This window comes from Tiliqua scincoides, chromosome 4 (genome assembly GCF_035046505.1).
Source record: "Tiliqua scincoides isolate rTilSci1 chromosome 4, rTilSci1.hap2, whole genome shotgun sequence".
Classification (NCBI taxonomy): Eukaryota; Metazoa; Chordata; class Lepidosauria; order Squamata; family Scincidae; genus Tiliqua; species Tiliqua scincoides.
In genome coordinates, this window is record NC_089824.1 from 25,658,958 (window position 1) to 25,684,665 (window position 25,708).

General features: G+C 41.0%; 1 protein-coding gene across 4 annotated transcripts in view; it reads right to left on the minus strand.

Annotated features, from left to right (window-relative positions):
* The window catches only part of VPS13B (vacuolar protein sorting 13 homolog B), a 494,765-nt gene that overhangs the window by 117,221 nt on the left and 351,836 nt on the right, over window positions 1–25,708 (minus strand). For all 4 annotated transcript variants that reach the window (XM_066626564.1, XM_066626562.1, XM_066626565.1 and 1 more), the window contains exons 35-36: window positions 19,420–19,557; window positions 3,296–3,703 (exon numbers count right to left, since the gene is read on the minus strand). In XM_066626564.1, the coding sequence (XP_066482661.1) occupies window positions 3,296–3,703; window positions 19,420–19,557 (546 nt within the window). The remainder of the gene's footprint in view (window positions 1–3,295; window positions 3,704–19,419; window positions 19,558–25,708) is intronic.

Genomic DNA, 25,708 nt, shown 5'->3' on the forward strand with positions numbered 1-25,708 from the left:
CAGACATTTCAAATTAGAGGCAAAAGAAAACAAAATCAGAACACAGAGACAAACTAGACATGGGAAGGACAATCCTAACCAGTACTGGTACAGTGGGGTCACTTGGAACACTCTGCATCCTGCACTGGGAAGAATCCGGCTGAAGGTCTCTTTGGGGTAATGAGACATTTGGCCTTTTAACCCGTGTAAAGCCCACTGGGCTACTCGAATCTGCACTTGCCAAATGGCCAGCATAAGTCAAAGAAGACCTGTATCAGGCTTTTAAGCACGGGAGGGGGAACAGGATTTGGCATGCACCAGCTCTGCCAATCCTGCCTGCTCCTGGGTCTTATCCACCCCATGGAATGCCTTGCAATTCCCTAGGTCATTGTGATACACAGTTTGGGAACTCTTGGCTTCAGGATTTATTTCGGTAATAACACAAAGAGACCCTTACAACAGGATAACTGAGCTAAGCAGGCAAGTTGGACACTTGTCCCTTGCCCTGCTCATGGGGCCCAGCTGTCTCAGTTTTCTGGGTCCATCCCTGGGATGCACCTCATTTCTTCTGTTTTACCTCCACCCTGCTTGCTCTCTTCCCATTTCTCTTTCTTTTCCACATTTCTTCATCTCCATTATTCCCTTTTCGTCCTTGGCCTGCATCTCCTGCTCAAGCCAGTTCCACCTTCCATTTAAGCCAGTCAGCATTTCATGGCTTCACACCTTCCCAACTAACTGGGAGGCTCATGTTGGCCTCTGTAGCTTCTGAGGCACCCAGTGTTGACATCATTACTGGTTGCATCTGAATGACCCAGGTGGCCACAGTTATGATGTGTTGCCCCACGGAGTGGAGATGAACATTACACCAACTTACCATGAAACCGGTTTGTCTATGTAAAAGCATAGTTTCATTTTAACCTGAACTGGTGATGAACACTAAAGTAGGACAGAAGGAGATGGGGCAATTTTTGAGACAGAGAGATGTGGTGGTGGGAGGGAGCACAACCCTGAGATTCCTATGGTTCGGTTTTCTTGGACCCTAATAAAAAATGTATAGTTGCCACTCAACAGAATACTTTTGTAAACTATATAGAAGGTGCATTGGGTGTTTCAGAGAGGTATGAACAATATGAATTCAAAAAGGTTTACATGGAATAGAATGGCTGCTGATGGAGTGCAGTGTAATAATGCCAGACTGGATGAGATCAGCTGACCTCCAGGACTTATAACAACCCATGCCTCCAAGCCAGTTGGCAGTCTGAACAACTTGTCAGCATTCTCATACGAACTCCCTTGCCTTGTCTCATACTGTCCTGCCTTACATCATCTGTGCTGTTAGGATGACCACTCTGGTATTCAACTCCAAACTGGCCTGTACTGTACTTTCTGTCTCCAGTCCTCCATTTGACTGACTGACATGAACATGAACTTCATGAACTCCAGCCTGCTTAGCCTAGGTGTTTGTCCTTGACTCTCTACATGTATTTCACTACAGTTTAACTCAACCCAAGCAAAAGTGTGACAAGTACTTCATTCTTCTGCTGGTGAGCTTGTTCCCAAGGTAAAGGGGAATCACTTGCAAGGTAGCACTAGACATGCACAGTCTTTGAGATTGCTCTAGGACAGGGGTTCTCAAACTTTTAGGTCTCTGGAGCTCAAAAAAGGAGTCTCGGGGAGCCCTGCCAAGTGCATGTGTGGAGTCTTGGAGTGCCCCAGAGCACCAACACATGCTCAGAGTGGAGTTTCAGATGCCAGCAAACAGTCAGAACAGGAGGAGAATGAGATACAAACAGGGAAGGTGGGAGGGACAGATGAGCAAACAGGGCAGGTAGTGGATGATGGCTACTTATGGTGTGCTCATGGAGCCCCTCCAGGGGTCTCAGGGAGCCCCAGAGCTCCTAGGAACACACTTTGAGAAATGTTGCTCCAGGATGATACTATCGCAAGCATGATGCTGCTGCCCTTAACTGGAAAGCCTGTTAATGCCTTGTGCCAGGGGTGGCCACACTTGCCATAAGAGCCACATACAATAAACTTCAGACCCGTAAGAAAGATAATTGAGAGCTGCAATATTTAAGAAGCATTTAAATTATTAAATAGATTTACTCACCATTAACATTAAACGTACGTTTTTAAATCAGAGGATTCTAAGGTTATACCTAGTTAATAATTAAAAAGCTTGAAAAATTTACCTTTAATATTTATTGTGATGCAAAAAGGAGCTCAACCAACATATTTTCAAGAGTCGAACATGAAATGTCAAAGAGTCGCACGTGGCTCGTGAGCCACGGTTTGGCCACCCCTGCCTTGTGCCATGCTTAGGGATACCACAAGAGTATAGCGCCAGTGAGGGTAGAGCCAAGGATTATGTGTCTTGGACAAATGGAACCTGAAATAGCACTCAACATTTTCTGCCTAAAGAAGTGGTGGTGATTTTGTCCCAGCTAATGATAGAGCAGCTGTGCTACAGTGAATGGTAAGAGAAAAGAAGAAGTATTACACTTGAGACTTCTTTAGAACAGTGGTTCTCAAAGTGGTGGGTTGTAACCCACCACTGGAACCAAAATGGGTCAGTTTCCCCTTAAGGGGAGTGATCCATATATGGGTGCCCTGACGGTGCAGCAGAAATTACGGCACCGCAGGCACCCAGCCACATTTCAACATACCTGGGAGGACTGTGCAGCCTTCCGGTGGGCCCAGGAGGCTCGCAGCCCCTCCTACTCACAGCCCCTTCTGCAAGCCTCCCCCTCGCTGCAATGAGCTCTAATCTGCAGTCGGAGCCCACTTCCAGTTTGCGGTTAGAGAACCAGAGTGCGGAGTTTCTGAAACTGGAAGTGGGCTCCAACTGCAAATTGGAGCCCATTGCAGCAGAGGGGAGGCTAGCAGAGGGCGTTGTAAGCCTCCAGGACCCTCCAGGAGGCTGCACAGTGCCCATAGGTATGTTGAAAAGCACCTGGGTGCCTGCGGTGCCATTGGCACATTCCCTCCATCCCAGTCCCCACCCCCGTCAAGGCTTACCAGTACTTCTCAGAATCATGGAGAGTTTGAGAACCACTGCTTTAGAAGATGCATACCATTGGTGTACATTTCCCCAAGAATGTACAAGACAGTAATATAGATTAGGGCTGTAGTCTAATTTATATTGAGATTAAGTCTTCCTGCCTTCTGCCCTTTTTTCTACCTTCGACCCATTTCCACACGCTGGTTCAGCGGTTAAATTGTGTTACATTTAGCAACATAGTCAACATAGTATGATGTTGTCTCGTCATAATGACACTTTTATAAATAAGTAGAACTCTAAATAAAAAAATCTTACCTTTAGTCTTAGAGCTAGCTTTGACATTCAAATTTCCACTGATATTTGAAAAAGATGCTAATAGGCAGGGTTTATTAGGATCTGGGCAAGTTTCCACAGAAACCACCATCTGCGTGGTGTGAACAGAAATCTTCTGACAGCAGGAAATGCCCTTCCACAGACTTTCTTGGGCTGAAGCCTTTTGTCCTCCATCAGTAGAATCTTCGGAGTCAGAAATCCTGCTCTTGTAACACTGGGATGTTAAAGTATCATTCTTCTTTGAAGGGCTTTCGGCTGCTGAAACATTTTCCTCTTGCGTCTCATGACCACTTTTGCTTCTGATCTTTCTCAAAAATTCTTTTATTTGGTCAAGTTTAACAAAGCTGAAATTTGCTTTCAGAGGCTTTGATATATCCACATTTATGTCAGCTGTAACACAAACAGAACAGAAATTTAAAAAGAGAGGTCACCTTAACTTTTCGTTCAAAACTACTGCAGCCCCAAACAATTGTGATAACATGGAAATTTAATTCACCTACTTTTGAAAACATATGGCAACCTGTTTTCCTACAATTTGCATGCAGCATAAAAATAGTCCCATATTTCACAAGTAAATACAGTTTACGCAATGTTAAAAGTAAATAGTTAATAATATCCATTTATACTACTATTTTAACTACAAAAAAAGTTACCACTTGTTCTCTGCAGATATAACACTAATTTCCTAACCATGGTTAAAAGATCAAGAGAATGCCATGAACTCTCTTCTGTCACACCCCCATGCACAAATTATCTCTTCTCCCTTTCACTGTTTGCTTGCACATTCAGTGGTGCTTATTCCCAACTAAAATTCCTGCAATGCTCTCATGGTTTCTAACCCAGGCCCTGAGCCACCGAGTCATCTGGTCATTCTTTCACTGCCACCAGTCCCTAGTGCATCAGGGAATCACTCTCTGTAAGACCTTGAGGGTGTAGGGGAGCTTCCTTTTATGATTCTCAACTCCTGAGTCTGGCTCACTCTCCAATAACCTGGCATCCACCAGAACTTAAAGCAGAATCATCATAGCTGTTCCACCCACAAAGATCACCGCAGATACTCGCTTATAAGTCGAGGGCAGGTTTTGAGCCAACAATCATGGAATTTTCTACGACCCTGGGATAAGTTGGGGGTTAAACTTAGGGGGGTGTCTGACTATAGTTTTCTCAGATTTTACCCCAGGCCAGATCCTGAAAAATAACCTACCACTAATTGTTACCTAAGAACTGTAGTCTCTGATTTATTAAAAGCATAGTAAAAGATCAAAAGATACATTTTTATTCTTTTTAAATTCTGGTCTTCACCACCTTTTTGTAAACACTATCAGAGTCAGTGCACTGTGAACAACATACCAGTAAAACAGTGGTTCCCAACCTGGTACTCATGTACTCTCAGGGACACTCAACAGGACCTTTAAGGGTACTTGAAAAAGAATGGAATAATGACAGAAAAAGGCAGGTCCTGCTCCAGAATGCCTTGCAAGACAGGAATGCCTTGCAAGGACCAGCAAGGCAGAAAGGGAGGTAGCTAGTTGGCTGTGAAAGCCCCACCAATAGCTAGTTTTTGGTCATCAATTCATCTATGAACCAGTGATTGAAAACCAGCACAGTAAAAAAGCTGAAACATAATATGGAAAGTGATCTATCACCCAGAATTTCTCAGCACACTTCTGGTGCAAAACAGTGCAAAGGCAGAGTCTTCTGTTCTTCAAACAGATAAAAAGAGAAAATATGTGATGAATACATGAAGTCTGGGCTTTCATATGGAGGAGATGAAGGCTTGTATTATTAATGACAAACATTTTGCTAATATGAAGAGTACAATTTATGGAAATGGGCTGCCAAGGGATATACAAGTGAAAAAGGTTGGGAACCACTGCAGGAGAACCATGAATCAAATCCACCTTTAAGGTGTCTGGTGTGTTAAGCCAGAAGCTCTACGTACAACATACAACCCATAACACATAACTGGGAGTGTGCAATTCAATTCATAGCAGAGAGAGGCAGCTGCATATATTTGCAACCCTTTTTACTCAGAAGAAGATCCACTGCTTTCCAAGGGTGTTATTCTTAAGTAATGGTGCATTGAATTGTAGCCTGGGAATTGTTGCTTCAAATGGAAAGGGGATCCCATCCTGGTGTTGAAAAAAAAAGACCTCTGCCAAATGCAAAGCCTTTGCAAAAGGGAACCAGGTTGCAGCAGCAAAAGGGAATGGAGGAGAATAAAAGGTTAACTTTGGCTGGAAAGTCCCAGGAAAGTAACTATGGCAACTAAGGAGCTGCCTGCCTAAGTTTAGTGGAGAAAGGAAACTGTTCAGAGTTGAAAGGCTCTGCCCTCTGATTGACCCGGAGATAAGGCAAAGTGATAATTGCAGCTTGATTACTTGGCAAAAATTTCACATACTATACATGAGTATCTACTGTACTTTGGTAGCAGCATTTATTTCAAGTAGTTCAACAATGCAATCTAAGGGTGATCTAATGTCAGCTTCCCACACTGAATGGCTAGAAGGTTGCCCTTACACAAACACTTTGGGGCCACTTAGCTCTTCCTCTTTTCAGCTGGACCTTAGGGAAGAAATTTCAAACCAAACAGTTGGTCCCACATTTAAAAAAAAACAAAAAACTTATATGGTTTTGGAGAGAAACCTGTAGTTTGAATTCTGACTTCACACAAACAGAAAAGGAACATTATTTATCCTCTGCTCACGACCACTCTCACCGGATTGCAGACTTAATTGACAACTCATGACTCCAGGTAGCAAATGCACATACTGCTCATATTGGGGCTCCCATTGATGGTACTATAGGCTAAAATTTACAATGCTAGTTTGAGCTACAAAGTTAATTTTGAAATGTGTGAGCTTATACATTTCTTGAATATTCTGAACTTCTTTGAAATGTTAATTACAATTTCCTTACACCTTAGACAGTACCTCCTGACAGTGTATCACTAGGGGGCGTGGTGAGTGCGAACCACACCAGTTGAGGGACTTGGGGTAGTGGTGACACCATTACTGGTCAAAATTGTGAGATCTTGGTATTTTTGAATATTACCATCATGTTATATATCACTGAATGTGCAATTTAATGCAGGATGCAATGAAACAAACCACATTTAAATATCTTTATTATATCAAAAGCTATGGCCAGATAACCAGAAAAGGAAAACACAACTGCCTTATATAACAAAAAGTGGATTTTCTTAACCTAAAACTGACCAATGAGTGTAACTGTACCAAGAACCAATGACGTTATTATGACACAATAGGGAACCAATAAGGTGTATGAGCCAGCTTTCATTTCCATGAGTCAGAGCTCAAACTACTATTCAGTTGTGTGAGTGCCATCAAGTTGGTCACTGGTTTTTTTTTGGGGGGGGGGGGGGGTTACTGATTTCTTGGGTGACCTGTACCATAGTTCCCTTAGGTTGAGTTCCCTTAGGGTGGTAATATGGTTAGGATGGTAATACAGTTATATGATAATTATGGTTAAAAATATGGTAAATATGGTCAAAAATACTGTTATATATTAAAATAAAGGTCCTGGGGGTTACATCAACCCTAGTGATGCCACTGTATTTAGGGTATGTGTACGATATTGTTATTTATTCTATATTTCCTGATATGGGAAGAGGTGCATCATGGGGGTGAGCTCTCACACTGGGTGACACGAACTCTAGTGATGCATCCGCCTTCCAAAAAAACATGCTCACTATGAGTTTCACTATGTCTATTTTTAAGCAAATACAATCTATTGATAATAATTTAGAATCCAAGTTCATGAGACTAAATGGATGGGTCCCAGTTCGCATTTTACCATTGTACCATCTGAAAATTCTATTCGTTCTAAACTCTACACAATTTATCCAACCAGCATGACATTTTAACACTAGATGTTATCTAATACTGGTCAAATTTTGGAAAAATCAAAGTTAAAAAAGCTCTTTCTGTAAAGAAGAGCCTGTACCAAACTTGTGCCAAAAATTTGTTCCCTCCCTTTTCTTTTTCTTTTCATCTGTTAGGGTTAGATTAAAAAATTCCATGACCTATCAAAGGTGTGCCCTTCCTTTGGGGTCAAGATAATTTATTGTATGGTTTTAAAAGCTATAAGTTGTAAAGGTTTAAAATCTCCATCTTAAAATTCCTATTAAAGTTGGGCAGCAACTTTCAATGGGTCATCTTCTGTGACACCTCTTGAGGTGAACTCTGTCTGCTGGAAACACTGGAAAATTACATCTCACTGCTCTCCAGCAAGACTCTTTAGCAGTTGCATGCTCCCAGGTGTCTCCTCCATTTTCCAAGACATCCTGTCTCCCCCCCCCCCCCAATCAGATGCTGGACTGTCAGGGCAACAGCAACACTGGCTCACCCCCGTTTCTCCTGGTTCCAAATCTACTCTTGCTTCAAAATGTATGGAAACTGGAACTTAAGGCATGACTTAATTTATGATCTGTATAAGCAGTACAGATGCATTATTTCACATATTGTACTCCCGTAAATTTTCCTGATATGCATGCATACTTTTCCTTCATGTTTTCCCCACGTTCTTCCTCTAATTTACATGACAAGAGGTGACACTGTAAACCACCTTTACTACTTAAATATCAATGCAAGTTAAGTCATGCCTTAAGTGTCATACTGATGCATGACATGTAAACTTAAGGCATGGTTTAATCTGCTTGCTATTTAAGCAGTAAGGGAGGTTTACAGTGTAAACTATTGAGATCGTGTAATTTAAAGGAACAGCTGGGGGGGTAAAGTACAAAGGAAAAATATGGGTTCATGTTGGTAAAATTTATTTGAAGACAATAATGAGAAAATACATCTGTACTTCTTATGCAGATCATAATTTCCAATTTTCACCTGTTTTAAAGTATGTGAATTTGTAACAGCTTAACATTATCTTAAACTTTTTTTTTACTTTTATATTCTACAAATACAGTTGAATGAAAACATGATAATCAGTACATTAGCTGTACTGCTGTGATGAATGTTAATTGCAAAATGAATGATAGATTCCTAGATGCAATCAAATTACAGGCGGTCCTCCATATCTGCAGTTTTGGTACCCACAAATTTGAATACCTGCAGGTTCCGTATCCACAGGGTGGGCCACCTGTAGTCCTCCAAACCCATCTGGCGTTGAGTTCCAGTCTGGTCTGGTAGCCCTTCTGGGTGCTGGGGAGTCCACATGTGACCTTCCTGACCCTCAGAAAGCCTTGTAAGGCCTCCAGAAGGCCAAAATGCAGATGCCCGGTGTAATGGCAGATCAGAAGATCATCAGGTGGATAATGTGGTGTTGACAGCGATTCCATGTTTTGACAGCTGGTTGACAGCTCTGGGAAGGGAAGGGCTGGCTTCACAGCTGTAATCAATCAAGGCCAATGGAGACTCTGATGGACACCTGAACTTCATTTGACCTTGATGGGACTTTGAATGGACATGGACTGAAGAGATGACTCACTTGAGCCTAATTTGGACTTAACAAGGGGCTAACAAGGTAGCTAACAGGTGAGCTGCATTCGGATTATGGAACATACAAGGATAAAAGGCTACCCTGACCCAGAGGGAACCAGACCAAGAGGGCTACCTGACCCAGATCTATAGAAGAAGGGGACAGAGAGGACTCTGCTGGAGAGGAGGGACTCTGCTGCAGAAGACTGGACTGGAAAGACTGGACTGTGCTTTGGAGACTGTGGACTTGGACTGGAAGCTTCAGACCTTTACCCACTGAGTTAAGTGGAGTTTTGGGGAGGGAAAGCCTCTGGACAAGGGGACTTGCAGGGAGTGAGAATCAGATTCAGACACCTTTATTAGGCATTATTAAGCATACAGAAAAAAAACATACAGAAGTGCACAAACATAACATAGCAAACTACAAATAACACCTATAACCAAACACTTCATGATTCAGGTTAGTTGCCACGTAGGGGCACGCTTCAGGTTAGTCGCCACGATTTGTGAGATAAATTTAGCTATCTGAGAGACAATGTCAAAATCAGTGGAGGTTAATAAAAATTGCAATCTAGCAAAATCCTCAGCAAGGGCGTTAAGATGAAATTGAAGGGCCAGACATTTCCTTCTGGCCTCACTGTGAAGCGGACAATGAAGAAGAAGGTGGTCTAACGTTTCTACAGCCCGCTGAGGACAGGGACAAATTCTTTCCTGAAAAGGAATGCCATTAAATCTACCCCAAAGAACAGAAGATGGAATAGAATTACAGCAGGCCATAGAAAAGGCCCTTCTAACCTTTGGGCATTCCAAAATATAAAGATAATTGGGAATTTCGCCTACTTTAACCGGTAAGTGATAAAATAAAGGTGAACAAGTTTTATTGGCTGCAGATAAATATTGGAGGAGTGAATATTCAGGAGTCTCCCTTTAATGAGCCTGAAAGCCTCGGCTTGGGACAAATGACCAAGTAAGTCAGGCTCAACTCCCAATTGTTTTATTTTTGCGCTCCAAAGTTTATCAGAGAACTAAGGGTCAACAAGGAGGTGATATAAAAGAAGAGTGTTAGGGTCAGAATTATAGAATATTTTGAGCCAAAATTTAATTGCTGTAATCCACGCCAGTGTTTCAAGTTGGATTTGGCCTGATTCAAGACAGAGCACTGCATAAGACACACACCGGGGCAAACCCAGTGTGCTTCTTAAGAAAGTTGATTGAATCTGCTCTAGTGAATTATTGAATGACCTAATCCAAAGTGGAACCCCATATAATAGTTGGGGGGAGCATTTTGCATTGAAGGCCTTCAACGCCGCCGGAATAAACTTGCCACCTTTACTGTGAAAGAAGCTGACAATGGCTTGCGAAGAGGCTTTAGCAAGAGAACGAGCCATACAACAATGGGACGTCCATGCTAAATTGTAGGCAAAAAGAATGCCCAAATATTTAAACGTTTTAACCTGTTCTATAATTTGGCCATTGAATCTCCAAACACTTGGACTCCAGGATCTTCCAAAAACTATAATTTTAGATTTGGTATAGTTAATTTGTAACTTGTTAGCACAAAAAAATTCTATACACTTACTGATCAGACGTTTGAGACCCAGGCTAGAACGGGATAAAATGACCGCATCAATAGCGTAAAGTAAAATTGGAACCCTTGCAGGGAGTGTATGTGTTTATAGCAATAAATTTTGTTAACTGTACAAACTGATAAGGAGTTCTGTTTGTTTCCTTTGCACACCACAACTGTTGTTCTTGGAAAAGGAGGGTGTTAATTAGCCAAAAAGTGGGCATTAGAAGGGAGTTGGAATAGTAGGACGGGACACCCGGAAGTTGTGGTTTTTGACCTTTTGAGAGCCCAAAACCACGACTTCTGGTCTCCCTGGCCTCCTGGCAATTCTGAAGGGAGTCCCAAGCCCTCTGGTTGGGTTTGGAGGGCTTGGGGTCCCCAAAAACCTGTAGATTTCATTTGGAAATAATTCCAGGGACTCCCACGGACAATGAGGGCCACCCTGCATAATCACATTGAAGATATGTACCAAACTGTGCAGAAGACCACAATTTCCATTTTATGCCTTCACTTATTACAAGAAGCTCAGGGTAGCAAGAGCGATTCCCTCCCCCCATTTTTACCTTAACAATTTTGAAAGGTAGGTTAGCCTAAGAGGCTATAGTTAACCTGGCCAAGGGACACTCAGTGAGCTTCGTGCTATGTGAAAACCCATATATCTCCAATTCTATTCCAATATTTTATCCCCTACACCAGTGGTACTCAAACTTTGAGGGAGCTTTATTCCCTCAGTAAGTCTTTGTGGGGGAGGGGCTAGGGCAGCAAGGCAATTCCAGGATCGAGCTGCTAAGGGGGGGTGAGGGGGGTGCTTGTCACTTACTTTTAGAAGGCAGGGCTGCAGCAGGCTGCAGGAGGTGCAGGGAGTCCTGCACAGCCCAGCACAGTGCTCCCCGAGGCTTGGAACTTACCCTGAAAGTGGGGCAAAGCACTTCCGTTTTGCAGGAGGTGCTCTGCACCCACTTTCAGTGAAAGTTCCAAGTCTCGGGGAGCGCTGTGCAGGGCTCCCCGCACCTCCTGCAGCCTTGCCTTCTAAAAGTAAGTGACAAGCACCCCCCCCCCCCAAACAGACGCGATCCTGGGGATCGCTTCCCTACCTCTCCCCTTCCCCCGCCCCTTAAAGGGACAGGGGAACCTTTACACTAACTCACCAGTTTGAGAACCACTGCCCTACACTAAACTAGCTTCCATGTTATGGTCACAGTCATGAGTCTTGAAGTGCTAAGAGATAGGGGAAGGAAAGCTGCCTTTAGCATTACTATTTTGGTCCCCAATTTGGGGGAGTTCAGTGTGGAATAGGTAGAAGATATTGCTTTTGGGGGGAAAAAAAGAGAAACCACAAGTGTATATTAACAATTTGTGGTGCATATTCAAGTGTTTTTGCTGACTCTCAAGTATAGTCAATGTAATTAACATTAAGATATAGACCACATTAAGAAAAATATTTCACAGAAAACTACGGGGTGCTTTTTTGGGGAGGGGGTATATTCATTGCTTTCTAGTCTGTTGTGCTTATATGTCTGTTCTTTATGCGCAAATGCATGTTGATACCAAGTACTTCCATGACCATTACAAAGTTCTATTTGCTAATCACAACTTCCTAAAACCTACTCTTTACCAATAATCAAAAGGCTGCTAATTTAGAAAATCAAAGCAATTGCATTTACTGTAAGCTGCCTCCACACTGGATGATGATTTTACAGCAAAAAGGTAGAGCTTCACATTGCAATAATGAAATTGGATGGGAATTTGTGTCCCATAGACAGTTCCATAGGGTTTGATAATGTATATCCTGTGGGAGATTTAAAAAAAAAAATCAAATAGAACAGTTTCCTGAAACAATTTCCAGTAGATTTTTTTTCTATTTCAAATGTTCTAGCTTTACTTGACCCACACTAGTCATCAAATTACTTAATTTATGATGTATTTTGAAATCTATTACAAAAACCAATAGCTTCAATATGTCCAATTTTAAGAAAATCCTATTAATAAAGAAAAATTATATCCCTCACTCTTGAGAATCCTGTCAGAAACAATTGTTTCTTTTGCTTTTTTCAGCTAATGGAAATGACAAAGAAGACATTAGATAACTCGTAGCTCTGTGAATACCTTTGACAGTACAAATTTTTTTTAAAAAAATTAGGAAATAAAAGGCAAAACATGGTTAACAATTAACATATGGTGGGCAAATCTTATGAGTGGTATCTGTTAACATTACCATACTCCTCCTTTCAAGTATCTTGAGATCCAGGATGCAAAAGGAGTTTCCCTTTTGGCTGCTCCCAACACCCAAAGTCCCATCTGCTTTTTAAACTCTCCCAAGCAACTACTGAAAGTGTTGAAAAATCTTTAGTGTGCACATGCGCCTTGTTGAATTGCACACGTTGTTTTTCCTTTGGGTATTTATTCCAGCTTCTCAGTCGTATGTTGTCATCTCTTTGCCAAATTGGAACTCAAAACATGTTTACTTGGAAGTGCAACTGATGTGACAGAACTTGCTTCCAGTGAACTGTCTTTAGGATGACAGTCCCAGTTATTTAATTGATGTCATCCACTAAGGCACATTCTTAATGACATTTTTGAAACATTGCATTGGGAATAGTCTGTCTATTTCTCCCTTTCTTCCGGACCCAAATGTGAAGGCTGAAGATGGATACCTTGTTTGGCTGCTTCCCCTTTTGGGACTGCTTTTACATGATGCCAAAACAATAATATAATCAGATTCTTTTCTTTCATCTCTGTTTGTGGCCACGAACTCTCTCACCAAGCCCACATTCTCTACTTTCATTGTCCAGCTGTACTACTCTCCAGCTTCTCCCTATCACCAAGGCATTAACAGTTTAATACCCTCTACTGTGCTACTTGAAGGAGTGTCAAAAACTCAATTTTTTCGCTCTCTCCATACTTGTATTCTACATCTCACTCACTTCCACTTTCCTGCTCTGCCTTCAGATGGTAACCCTGTGGGCAAGATTCGTTTATAATTTTATTCTCTGTATAGCATTCAGCTGGCTTTTGGGAGTTTAATAATAAATATCATCATAATCTCTAATTTTATCAAGATCCTATAGTCTAATTTGTGAAAACTAAAATATCTGTATAAAAATTAGTGCACTCTGTCAGAATAATCTATACTATACAGTGCAACTCAATATAACATGGATGTAGAGAAACAGCTTTAACACCTGCATTATAACTAAATCTGAAACAAATTCATACCTGTTTTGGAGGATATTATCATACATATAGTGTACAAAGGTGTACTGAGTTGGCACTGTAAATTCAGATTTGTATGCATCTCTTTTTTAATGATGAGAAGAAAAATTCCGAGAGACAAGTATAACAGATTACTTGTTCTAATTTATTTTTATTTACTTCTGTGTGGACAAAACTAAGGATTTTGTTCATTTTGTATTGGCCTCTGTAACTGGGAAATTTGACTACTGTCTGTTTGAACCCCTGCTAACTGGGTAAGAGGCACTTTTTAAGTGGGTGCTCTTCTTTTATTCAGCGGGGGGGGGGGAGTAACTGGCCCTCCTCACCCCAGCACTGTCTTTTCTAGTGGCTGTCTGCTGGTGTTCTTTTGCATCCTTTTAGATTGTGAGCCCTTTTGGGACAGGGAGCTATTAGTTGTTAGTTTGATTTTCTCAGTAAACCGCTTTCTGAACTGTCTGTTGAAAAGTGTAATAGTAGTAATAGTAATAATAAATTGGGTTGAAGATCTGGGCAAGACTGTAAATCAAAGGAAAAATCTGAGATGAGGAAAAATCCTTTGTTACTGAAAATATAGGAACTGTGTACTTCACAGATAAGGTAAGGTAACAAGAAGGTAATTGGAGCATTTTGAGTAGAATAGTTAATGAAACATTTAATAAGTCACAGAGTCGATACAATAGGGTCTGTAATGATTTATCTTTGCATAATAAATAATGCAAATAATAGTACCAAAGCAAAGCTGTGCAGTGAAGTGCTTCTCCAACCATTTGCAATTCTTCCTCCTCTCTCCTATGTGTTCAGATCAGTTCAAGATGTTTTCTACTTCTTATTCCTTCTCCCAAATAAGTATATGCAAGAGGCATTTCTCTCTTCATCTCATTGGTACCATATTTAGGAACATTACAAGAAGGAAGATTCTCCCTTTTCTTGTTGCCTTCTCTCTTCTCCTTCCTTAAACAGCCCCCCCCCCCGCCAACTTCTCAGAACAGGAGTTTACAGTAAGTCCAAACTTCTCTGCCACTGCTTAGATTAGTGACTGGTAATACTGCAGCCACCCAGGAGTTGATCCTGGATTAACATGTTGACTTGGTATATACAATGCATATCTGACTGGATGAAACAGGTAGGATCAACCTCTCTCAGCTGTGTCTTGTAACAGACGGAGGCCTGGGCTGGGGTTGTGATACTACCATCAGCCTATCAAAGTGTCCTGACTGGCAGTTGCTTAATTTCGGCTGTGGAACAGATCGCTGAGGGAGGCGATGGATTCTCCCTCACTGGAGATCTTCAAGCAGAGGCTCGACAGGCCTAGAAGAATTTCCTCCACAGGCAGGGGTTGGACTAGATGACCTTGTGGGCACCTTCCAACTCTATGATTCTATGAATTTGTGCACCTAGTGGGGATTTTGTTGGTGTATTTTCCATCTTGCTTCTTTCCCTGCCTGAACTCATGGCGGTGGTCTTAAAAATGCTGTTGGGCCCCCCTACACTTATTGTCTTGGGTGAATAACACATAATTATGTGCTTCATAAAGGGATGGTGGTGGGGGGAAAAAGAAGAAAGCAAAAGTAAAATTATAGAGATGGAAACACCGGATACCATACACTGATAGAGAGGTACAGTTGCTTGAGTGATTTCTTGGAAATGTGACCTGCAGCAACTGAAGCCATAACTGCATTAATGAATATTTCCTATCTGGCATTCTTCTGTTCATTCTATTAAGAGATTCAGCACTGCAGTTACATCACTATTTAAAAAAACCTATGTGTAAAAAAAGGAATGAAAAAAACAACCATACCAAAGTGTTCAAGTGTTTTTGCAAATGACCTTAAGTTAATTAGAAAAGTCTGCACCCCGGTCAGTTCCCCTTCTCACATGTCAGCTCTCATTAAATCAAAAAATTCTCATTTCAAAGTTAACCAACACCATGGTTAACAAAACTGTTAAACTGGGATCAAGTGGGCACATTCCTAGATTTATATATGATGTCATGCTAAGCAGCCCACAGCTGAACTCGCAAAGAAGTATGAATGATTTTTCAATATAGTAAGTATCTGATCTAATGCTAATTCTCTCTCTATAGGCTAACTGTGTTGGGAACAGGTGGCCCTGCTTTCAATTACGGAGGGCTAGCATGCCAGTGTGAGGCCTGGATTAGTTCACCTTCTCACAGGGAATTTGCCTCGGTTGGGAATGGATTTATTATGGCTTCACACATGGAATGGAGCTCATGTCAACTGAGGGCAGTGACACATCATATGATTCAAATTAACCTGCTGTGGACTGTTCCGCAGGGCTGAGATTGTGTATTAAAATGACGACATTTTAAAACAGCTTGAAAGAAACCAGGATTGGCGAAGTGCAATGGTTCCAATTTGTTCCAACTAATCTATCACCTGCTGGAGATATTATTGTAGTAGGTTTCTGGTAGCTGCTATTTTTCAGGTTTCTCCAAACCACTGACCTTGCTAATGGATACAATTGTTGCCTTTGGAGGTAAAGGGGGTAGATGGGGGGTGGAACCCTACAAAGTGCTTTTTTATGTACAACTGGGGGTATGCTATTCATCACAACATGTAAGCGAGAGAAGTAAAAAAAACCTCACACAAACAAAACCTGTTTGCTGAATGACAAAACGGCATCCATCATATTCCTTAATTTGATTGAATATAACGCTCTGTAGAAAATCATTCCTCATGGCAAAAATTCAATAAGCTTAAAAACTTCATACACAATGTCTGTCCAAGAAAATGACAAGGGACAAGGATTCTGGCATACAAAAGCTGGCGTTTTTCATAGACTTGTAATTAGTAATTATTAGGTATGCTATACTTCACAATTCATTGACAGTTTTCGTACTATATTATGACAATGGCTGTGATAAAAACATGCTGAAAAATACTCTTAACAAATACACCCCCACACTTAATGTTTTTATATTTAGAAACAGAAACTTGGGATCTAGAAATAACAGTGAAGTAATAAAATAATATGATAGTCTTTGTGACAGCCAGCAACAATTAACTGCCCTGTTGAAATTTATATAGTACTGTATTTTATCAAATGTTGTATACCCTCTTAGATTGCAAACAAAAATTATTATTTATTTATTATTTACTTTATTTTTACCCTGCCTTTCTCCCCAAAGGGACCCAAGGCGGATACTACACTGAAAGGCAGATATTACACTGAATTTTAAAAGCGGGCCTTTTGGGTTAAAAAACAAAAATACCTCTTGTAGGTCCTTGCTAAAATTGATTTTTTTTTTCTGAACAGTTATTCTAATTTTGTATCAGAGATCTTCTGCTAATGAAATTTGTTTCTTATCAAAAGGCATGTTTTCCTGAATCAATATTGCCTAGTGACAATCTTCATGCTTCCACTGTCTCTCTCTCCCTCCCCCCTTCCTCTCCCACACATTTTACAACAGTTTGCGAGTCACTTCCCATTGGTGTGATTCACACACATTCCTGGAAGATGTGGAATGTTCTTAACAAGCGGGCAGGACTGGTTTTGTTGGTCTTTCCTACCTATCGCCATGGGTGCCAAGTGAGTGGAAATGACTATGTGAACAGCCCTGACCATGTAATTAGAATAATGGACCATGAAGTTAGACCATGGTCCTTGAGCATGTAGTTAGAAGACTACATGCAAGTCTAGGTTTTTAAAACTGACATCACTAACTATTTTTCCTTCACCATTTAAAATACTGAATCTAAAAACTGGTTTAAAAACACATTATAGCTTGACATTTATTTACTCAGTGAATTCTGAGGGAATTGGGATAAGAATTCCCAAAAACTTTGCAGCTCAGAATCTGAGAGCAGCTGGTGGTGGTGCTGGGACAGCCCAATTTTATGCAAGCCAGCTAAAGAGCTTCTGTGGACCATATCTGGCCCACTGCCTTATGTTTGACACCCCTGTTTTAGGGAAGCAATTCCTTGTTTCTGCTGTTTTGCCAGGGTGAGTTCCATTTTATTGAGATTTCTTTTATTGTTCTGGAATTTTATTGTTTTAATTCTATGTTGTAAGCTAAACCTAAAGCTCTGGAAAGGCAGGGTAGTAATGTTATTAATAAATAAAAATGATAAAGCAAAAAAGCAATAAAATAAACACCCATTTAGTAAAGTTAATGCCAGATACAATCATTGTTAATTTCTATTTCCCAGACTACTTTAAAAATAACCATGTTGTTTTAAAGTTACAAAACCTAATCAAAGTTAGTTTTCCTATGGAGCGGGGATTTCCCCAATCATGGCATATGACACTGAAAGAAAAGCTTACCACTGACTTTCAATTATAACAAGTCTTTGAGTTTTAAAGTCAAAGTATCCAGGCCAGATCTACACATGAAAATAAGCTGAATGAAATCCATCAGTAATGCATGGTGGCCTTCCAAGGGCTCAATACACCTTTTAATTTTAACACTTGTTTTGGGTTGCAAAACAGGGGGTCCGGCAAGCACATGCCAGGCTACAGTGCATGGGTGCTGAGGCTGCATTTGGTGGATCACAAGTTGTGCAGGCAGGGAATGCTAAGCTTCCAGTTAATACTTGTGCATTAAAAATACAGAGGGGTCCTGTAACCGCGAATCCCGTATCTATGGTTTCACATATCCATTGATAGGGTCTGTGGGACATTCCACTGTGCTCTCTCCGGAGGTGACGGGAGCTCTGCTCTCATTGCCTCCAGAGGGTATTCTGAGCCCACCAGACGCTGCGTGTGTCCACCTGTGGTCTCTGCCAGGCTCAGAACAATGATTTCTGGCCGAAAAACACAACTTCTGGTTTTCAACTGAAAACCAGAAGTGACATTTTTATGCCTTTAAAAGGCATTAGGAGGCCTGGAATATCCAGGGCTCCGTCACAGAAGCCGGGGCCTTCTTGGCCCACCTGATGACTTTTAAAGGCATCAAAGTATCACTTCCTGTTTTTAGTTGAAAACTGGAAGATGCATTTTTCAGCCAGAAATTGTCATTCTGAGCTGCAGAGGCCATGGGTGGACATGCATGGTCTCTGCTAGGTTCAGAAGACCCTCCATAGGTAAGGGGAGCGCTTTCAAATAACTGTGGGTGGGAGTTCCGGAACGGAAGCCCCACAGATACATGGGCTTCCCTGTAATAGCTTCCTTGAGAGATTGTGATCCACATTTTGGATGATAACACAGACCTATACACATTTTGTTGTCATAAAAGTTAGACCTGTTCTTGGGTGCATTTGTGGTGCTGAATCTAAAATTGGCATCGGTTTTGCTCATTTGGCAAAAGTCTAGTTTTGGGGTACAACACAGGCACCTTATATGCCAATTCAAGCAGTTTCCTCATGAGGAAGCTATGGTGTCAGCTTCCTCATAAGGAAGCTGCTGGAATCAGCATACAAGGCTAAGCCTCAAAACTAGAGCCAATCAGGCCACATATATGCCATTTTTTTAATTCAGCATCCCGAAAATATCCAAAATTCATTCAAACATGCTTGGCAACTAAAAAACGTTTTGTTTTTTGTTTTGCTAGGCCTGTGAAATTGTCCACTTTTCACAGCCTCAGATATGAAAGATGTCAAGTGAGTCTCTACTATGTTGAGCTTCCCAAAACATTATAAAGGCTTTCCTGTTATATTGCAGCCTTGAGCCAGAAGAAAAAAATGAAGCTGGTTGCTCTGAGGCTATAAAGTTTATTACTGCACACCCCCCTCCCATGAAACTTTTCATTCTAAGTGGCAACAGTGGCCTTCTCCAGCATACAGTGGTTAAGCTAAGGAGAGAAAAAAAAGCTTGACACTCCCATAGCAATAGCCTGTGACTCTTACTTTGAAAACCATGGACATTGATAAAGTAAAGATGAGATGTTCATTCACAATTAATAATGGTGATCTTACCTGGTCCATTAAGGAAGTCTTTAATCTGCAATGTGATGAGAGGAGGGGGAATGCCACTTTGAGCATCCAGTTCTCCTGCCACAGTCTGTAACCATGTTTTGCAGTAGTCAAGAGTTTCTGGGAGGGTTTTTCCAGGATCTACCAATGATAAAAGCACAGTTATGATATTAATACAATACCTAGTGGTATATTGACAGGGCGAAACAAGTTGTGTACATGCAGACCTTTTAAGCACTTATGGTTGATCATCACCGCATATTATTTAATTTGGATAATTACAGAGAGTCAGGGGACATGTATATTGTAAAAATACTGTATCATGATAATTATACATACAGGGTAATGGCTACAATCAAATAAGGTCACTACTAAATGTAAAAAGGGCTAGCATATATGAAGGGAATAACAATTGTGCACACACGGGCCTATGATGTAAAGTCCAAATCCTAAAGAGTAATGCAATTAAAGTTTTCATAGCCACCTTTTAAAATGACATGAACAAAAGTAAAGCAGCTAAGAAGAAAATGCAGGAGAAAGAATAAACTATAAACAAGTCTTAAAGATCAGAAAACCACATGCTTCAAGATGCAATAGAGTGGTTCTACTTATGGGTTATTTGATACAGTTTTCAGTTTCACTGACATTGCAATCCCTTTTTACTGCTAGGCTTTTGAAGTTAACTTCAGTAGCTTTTCCTCTTGGCCCTCTTTAATGGGACCCCTTTGCTCAATCCTTAATATTCCCAATTATGACTAAAAGTTCACATTTGGTACTTCTCAGTTCAATGTCTTTCTTCAGGTCCTGGACAATGTATATGAGAAATCATCACTGCGTAAAACTTTTTAGATCTTTGGCAATTCACAGTCTTTGTCATAATAGCTTTTTTGGTGCGTGTGTGCATTTTTAAAGCAGTTGCAGTGCTTGAGTGTCTAAAACACATTTCTTAGAGAATTTCAGCTACAAGATTTCTTCATTCTGACTTTATCATCACACATTGTGTTACTGTCATGATCCTTAACCCCTGTTATATAGATATGCTTACGGAGATCTCTTTGTGTTCAGTTACCTTTTGTATGTTACCAACTGCCTTATTCACCTCAAGTAATATCAAATATTTTCTTTCAAGAACATTAGCTTTGTCCATTCACTTATAGCAAGCACATGGCAGTGTGGTGTGAACCTGTATATAAGTCTTAGAATGCATTTCTTAATCACATGATTCATATAAAACCTGGCATACACAAACCCTTATGCAATTTCACATAACATACTGAAACCAATTGATTGTGCCTTTAGATCTACATGGAAAAAGATTAAAAGTTAGCACATTCTTCAGATTTCTTTTTATCTGATCAATTTTCAGGAACAGGCTTTATAGCAACATATGTGTCGTGTGCTATATACATTACATTTTTTCCTTAGATTTCTATACTTTCTTTGGAAAAACAATATAATCTAGAAAAGCATTAAAGCATTTTCTACCATCATAATGAGCACCAACATTGGGTTTTTATAAAGGCATTGATTCAAGTTATTGCTGTATAGCTGTTTAATAATCATGAACAGCTACAAAGAGAAGGTAGCCAAACCATGCATGATCAAGTATAAATGAAAATTAATTTAGGGCATAATCCTAACCAGGTCTACTCAGAAGTAAATCCTATTTTGTTCAATGGGGCTTACTCTCAGGAAAATGTGGTTAGGATTGCAGCCTCAGTCACATACTGCAATCCAATTATTATAGGTTACTCTTAATGAAGATGATCTGCAGAACTGAAAATCAACATAGACGTGGTTGAAATGCCACCACAATTTTTAATTTGATAGTTAAACATTAACAGCCCGATCCTGAGCTTCCCAGAGCCTACTGGAGCTTCAGCACCAAAGCAGCTAGCACTTTATCCAGAAAGCACTCGGAAACAGCTGGAGATCCCCTTGAGGAAAGGGGACTTCATCCCTTCCCCCAGGGAAAGCCCTAAGACCCACAATGGGGCTTCTCATGTTCGCACCAGCTATTTTGCAGACACAGAGTTGAGAGATTCTGTGTTGGGTTGGAAGGCCTGACAAGGAGGTCAGCATATGGCAGAGCAGAGCTCCACTGATCCCGCCCCTCCTGCCTGCTTCCTCTCCCTACCCCCAAAGGTCACACCACTGCCCAGCAGTTGAACTTTCCCCTGACGGTGGCGTGTCCTCTTCCTGCCATCACTGGGCCCAGTGCCTGACTAGCATGGGCCCAACACTGGCCCTCCTTACTCACCAGGTGCCATAAATGTGCTTTATGGCACGTTTATGGCACCCAGCTTTGGAGCTAGGGCTCAGTGCCAGCACTGACCAAGTTCAGGATTTGCCCCGAAGTCACCTGGGTTGGACCATATTCCACAAACAATTCTCAAAATAACTCAAATGGAAACTGTTGATCTTTGTCCACCATAGTATAGCACAGGGGTGCCCAAACCCCGGCCCTGGGGCCACATGCGGCCCTCAAGGCCTCTCATTGCAGCCCTCAGGGAGCCCCCAGTCTCCAGTGAGCCTCTGGCCCACCAGAGATTTGTTGGAGCCCACACTGGCCCGACGCAACTGCTCTCAGCGTGAGGGTGACTGTTTGACCTCTCACATGAGCTATGGGATGAGGGCTTCCTCCACTGCTTGCTGTTTTACGTCTGTGATGCAGTAGCAGCAACAAAGGAAAGGCCAGCCTTGATTTGTGCAAGGCCTTTTATAGACCTTGAGCTATTGCAAGACCTGCATTCATTCATATAAGTTAATCTTTAATATATTCATTTATGTATACCTATGTAAATGTATTCAAATTTTAAATGTAAATTAATTCTTTTTTTCTCCCGGCCCCCAGACACAGTGTCAGAGAGATGATGTGGCCCTCCTGCCAAAAACTGGACACCTCTGGTAGCAAATCCATAAAACCAGCTTCCTTATCAGAGGGTTAGAATATAAATAATATAACAACAATTTTTAAAAGAAGGAATTCAGAAGTTATAGTCTGATCAGTCTCAGGATGATCCCAGATAAGCTGGTAGAAAGTATAACTGAGTTTAGAATTATTAAATGTGTAGAAGAACATTATGCAAAAGGAACTGTTGTCTTACTGACTTTTTAGAATTCTTTGTAATCTTCAACATACTTGTAATTGGGTAGTTCAATCCAGCAGGCATTATATTTGTAAACTTTCTAAAAAGCTTTTGACAAAGTTCCTTATGAGCAAGTCTTCAAGATAATTTAGCAACCAGAGAATAAGAAGACAGGTTCTATTAATGATTGATAACTGACAAAGCAGAGAGTGCATATAAATGGACAGGTTCCACAATGGAGCAAAGCAATATCACTTGCCACGCAGCCTGATGTGTGCCTACTCAGAAGTAAGCACCATTAACTTCAATGGGATGAGCCCAGATAAGCATGTATAGGAAACAGATAAAAACAGTAACACCCTTGAAGATGCCAACTTAGTACCAGATCAGAAATGGACTGCAAGGGTTTCTTGATTAAAAAAAGGACAGACAACTGAATTACACACATCACAGTTCCATATGAGGGCTCCCCCTCTGAACTGAGCATCAGGACAGCTCTACACAAAAAACAGGGCTGTGAACACACTACTTTTCTTTTCTACATTTTATGTGGAAGATTGAACTCTTTCCCACAAAGTATTAACAGATGGCCCGTCAGGCTGAGTTGTAGAAATTGGCCAGGATATTAACACTACTCACTGAATTCAATTGTTGTTCATGGTTCCCAATGCCATATTTTCTGGTAATAAATAATACAATTTATGGTTGTGAAATGTATGCGGCAAATGTCAAAAAACAAAAATAATCTGCCAGACTACCACACTGCCACAGTGGTATGACCATATTACTCATGGGTGACAGAATGAATGTTAAGTGCTCCCAAGTTTTGAGCACAAGTCTTCCCAAACTTGAGGCAATTCAGATTTCATGGAGCCACATCACTGTTAATATGGTTTAAGCCATACATTTGTTTTATTTTCTTAGCAATCTGTGTTTGAAGGCCTTTATTTTTGAAAAGAATCTGATGAAATATTTACATAAGCTTCAATGGCTTTTTAAAAAAATGTTATTGGTTATTTTAGAGAAAAACCATGAGTTTAACATGAACCTGTGATTGGTTTAGAATAGATGTTTAAAGGGATAAAGAAGCTAAAGCACAATGGAAGTGAGAATAAGGGATTCTGGTTAAACATATATTATTGACTTGCCTCTGCTTCATCTCAAGATAAGTGATCTTGCAAACAAGAGCACAGCTTCAAGAGCACACAGGGGCAATAGATTGCCAGGGCTGATGGTCTTCAGGCAAAGAAGGAAATTTTTAGATAAGCAAACAAACTGGTTAGCTGATAAGCAGGTGGTCAAGCAGATAAGTAGGTAGTTAAGTCAAGAAACAGGAAAGAGCTCAGAAAACAACTTGTTCTTTACTTGGTCTGAGGAGTCAGGCAAATGTTAGGGTTTTCACAAGACCTGAAGGAACTCTGTTGGCCCCTTCTGTCACCTGGGTCCTGCTGAGGTAGCAGCTGAACTACCATTCAGCAACCATATGAAGGATGGCATAGTGAAGGGAAAGCAAGAAACTTCCTCTTCAAGCAAATAAATCATCATGGGGCCTCAGAAAGTCCTGTGACTGGATCCAGTTGTCAGAATTTCTTTTTTAATACTCAGAGAGCCAGGATGGTTCAGGAGTCAGATGTAGACCTGGACAATCCAGGTTCAAATCCCCCCCCCCCCAGTCATGAAGCTTCCTGGGTGACCTTGGGCCAGTCACTATCTCTCAACCTCATGTACCTTACAGGGTTATTGGGAGGACAAAAGGAGGAGAGAAACTATGTACACCACCCTGAGCTTCTTAGAGGAAGGTTAGTATAAAAATGTGAATAAAAAATAAAAGAGGTCCAAATTTATAAAATTCCAAAATCAGAGTGTGACCTAAGATACAAAGATGTTGAGCTGAAACACTAATTCTATTCAGCAACCTGGAATTTAGAAATGGTTTGCAAATAAGGAAACTGTCTGAGCAGGCGGGACACATACAGTACTAATATTTGCATGAGCGTTGCTTGTATGTCCAAATGTCCAACTCAAGGAACAGGAAGAGAAAAGGGGGATAATCCCCAATTATCACCATTATTATTAAAAATAGTCTTTTAGAGAAATTCTTACTTTAGAGCAGTGTTTCTCAAGGTTTGTCCTCTGCTGTTCCACTTCACGTGGTCCACCTATTTGAAGTACCACCAGAAGTAACTGGTGATGACATCATCACTAGTTACTACTGGGTTGGGAGCCCAGATGATGCGACAAACACCAGTAAGAGGCTCAAAGTGGCCGGGGTGTGTGTGTGTTTGAGCACGGAAAAGCATGCTTTAGAGCTCTGTTCATCAGACCAAGCCTTCTACTGCTGTTTGCTGTATCATATCACATTCCTGGTCTTGCGGCAGATGGCATGGGTCTAGGGGTCCTGTGAGTACCACCAGGCACCACCACTGGTGGTGCCCGTACCACTGGCTGAGAAATAACGCTTAAAGAGCCCCTAAAGTCTATTAGTCCAAGAACACAAGTCCTTGCCAACAAGCTCATAATCTAAGATTCATGAGACAAAAGGAGGCAATTACAACCTTACTAAACCTTGAACTTTTGCCAATCCGTCTATTCAGTTTCTCTAGGTTTTTTTAAAATTTACTCTATTATCCGTTTCTATTGATTATATCTACTATCCCAGGGGTGTCAAACATAAGGCCCGGGGGCCGGATGCAGCCCGCGGAAGCTTTTTATATGGCCCTCAGGCTTTCAGTTGCTGAGTAGTGCTGAGGTATTCCTGCTGAAAGGGCAGCCCACATGAAAATTGGGCTCTCCCATATCTTGAAAATATGATCAAGATTTGTATATTTTTTCTTTTGTCATTTGCAGCTAATAAGTTCTTAAGTGAGAAAAAAGTATTTTTGGTTATGACCTGTTTAATGACATCACTTCTTGCCTAATTACATCACTTCAAGCCCTCAGCAGGCATCATAAATGCTATGTGGCCCTCTATATGAAATGAGCTTGACACCCCTGTACTATCCACTCTTGACTTCTACGCACTCTCTTATTTCCTGCATTGGTTACGATAATGTTCTTCTTGCTGCTCTTCCTGTTTCTACTCTTAACCTTCTCCACTCTATCCAGTATGTTTCTGCTCATTTGATACTTTTTCAAATTTGTTCTGACCATATTATTCACTGTTTTTTCCCCTCTTTGCTAACTTCCCCTCACTTCTTGTCTTT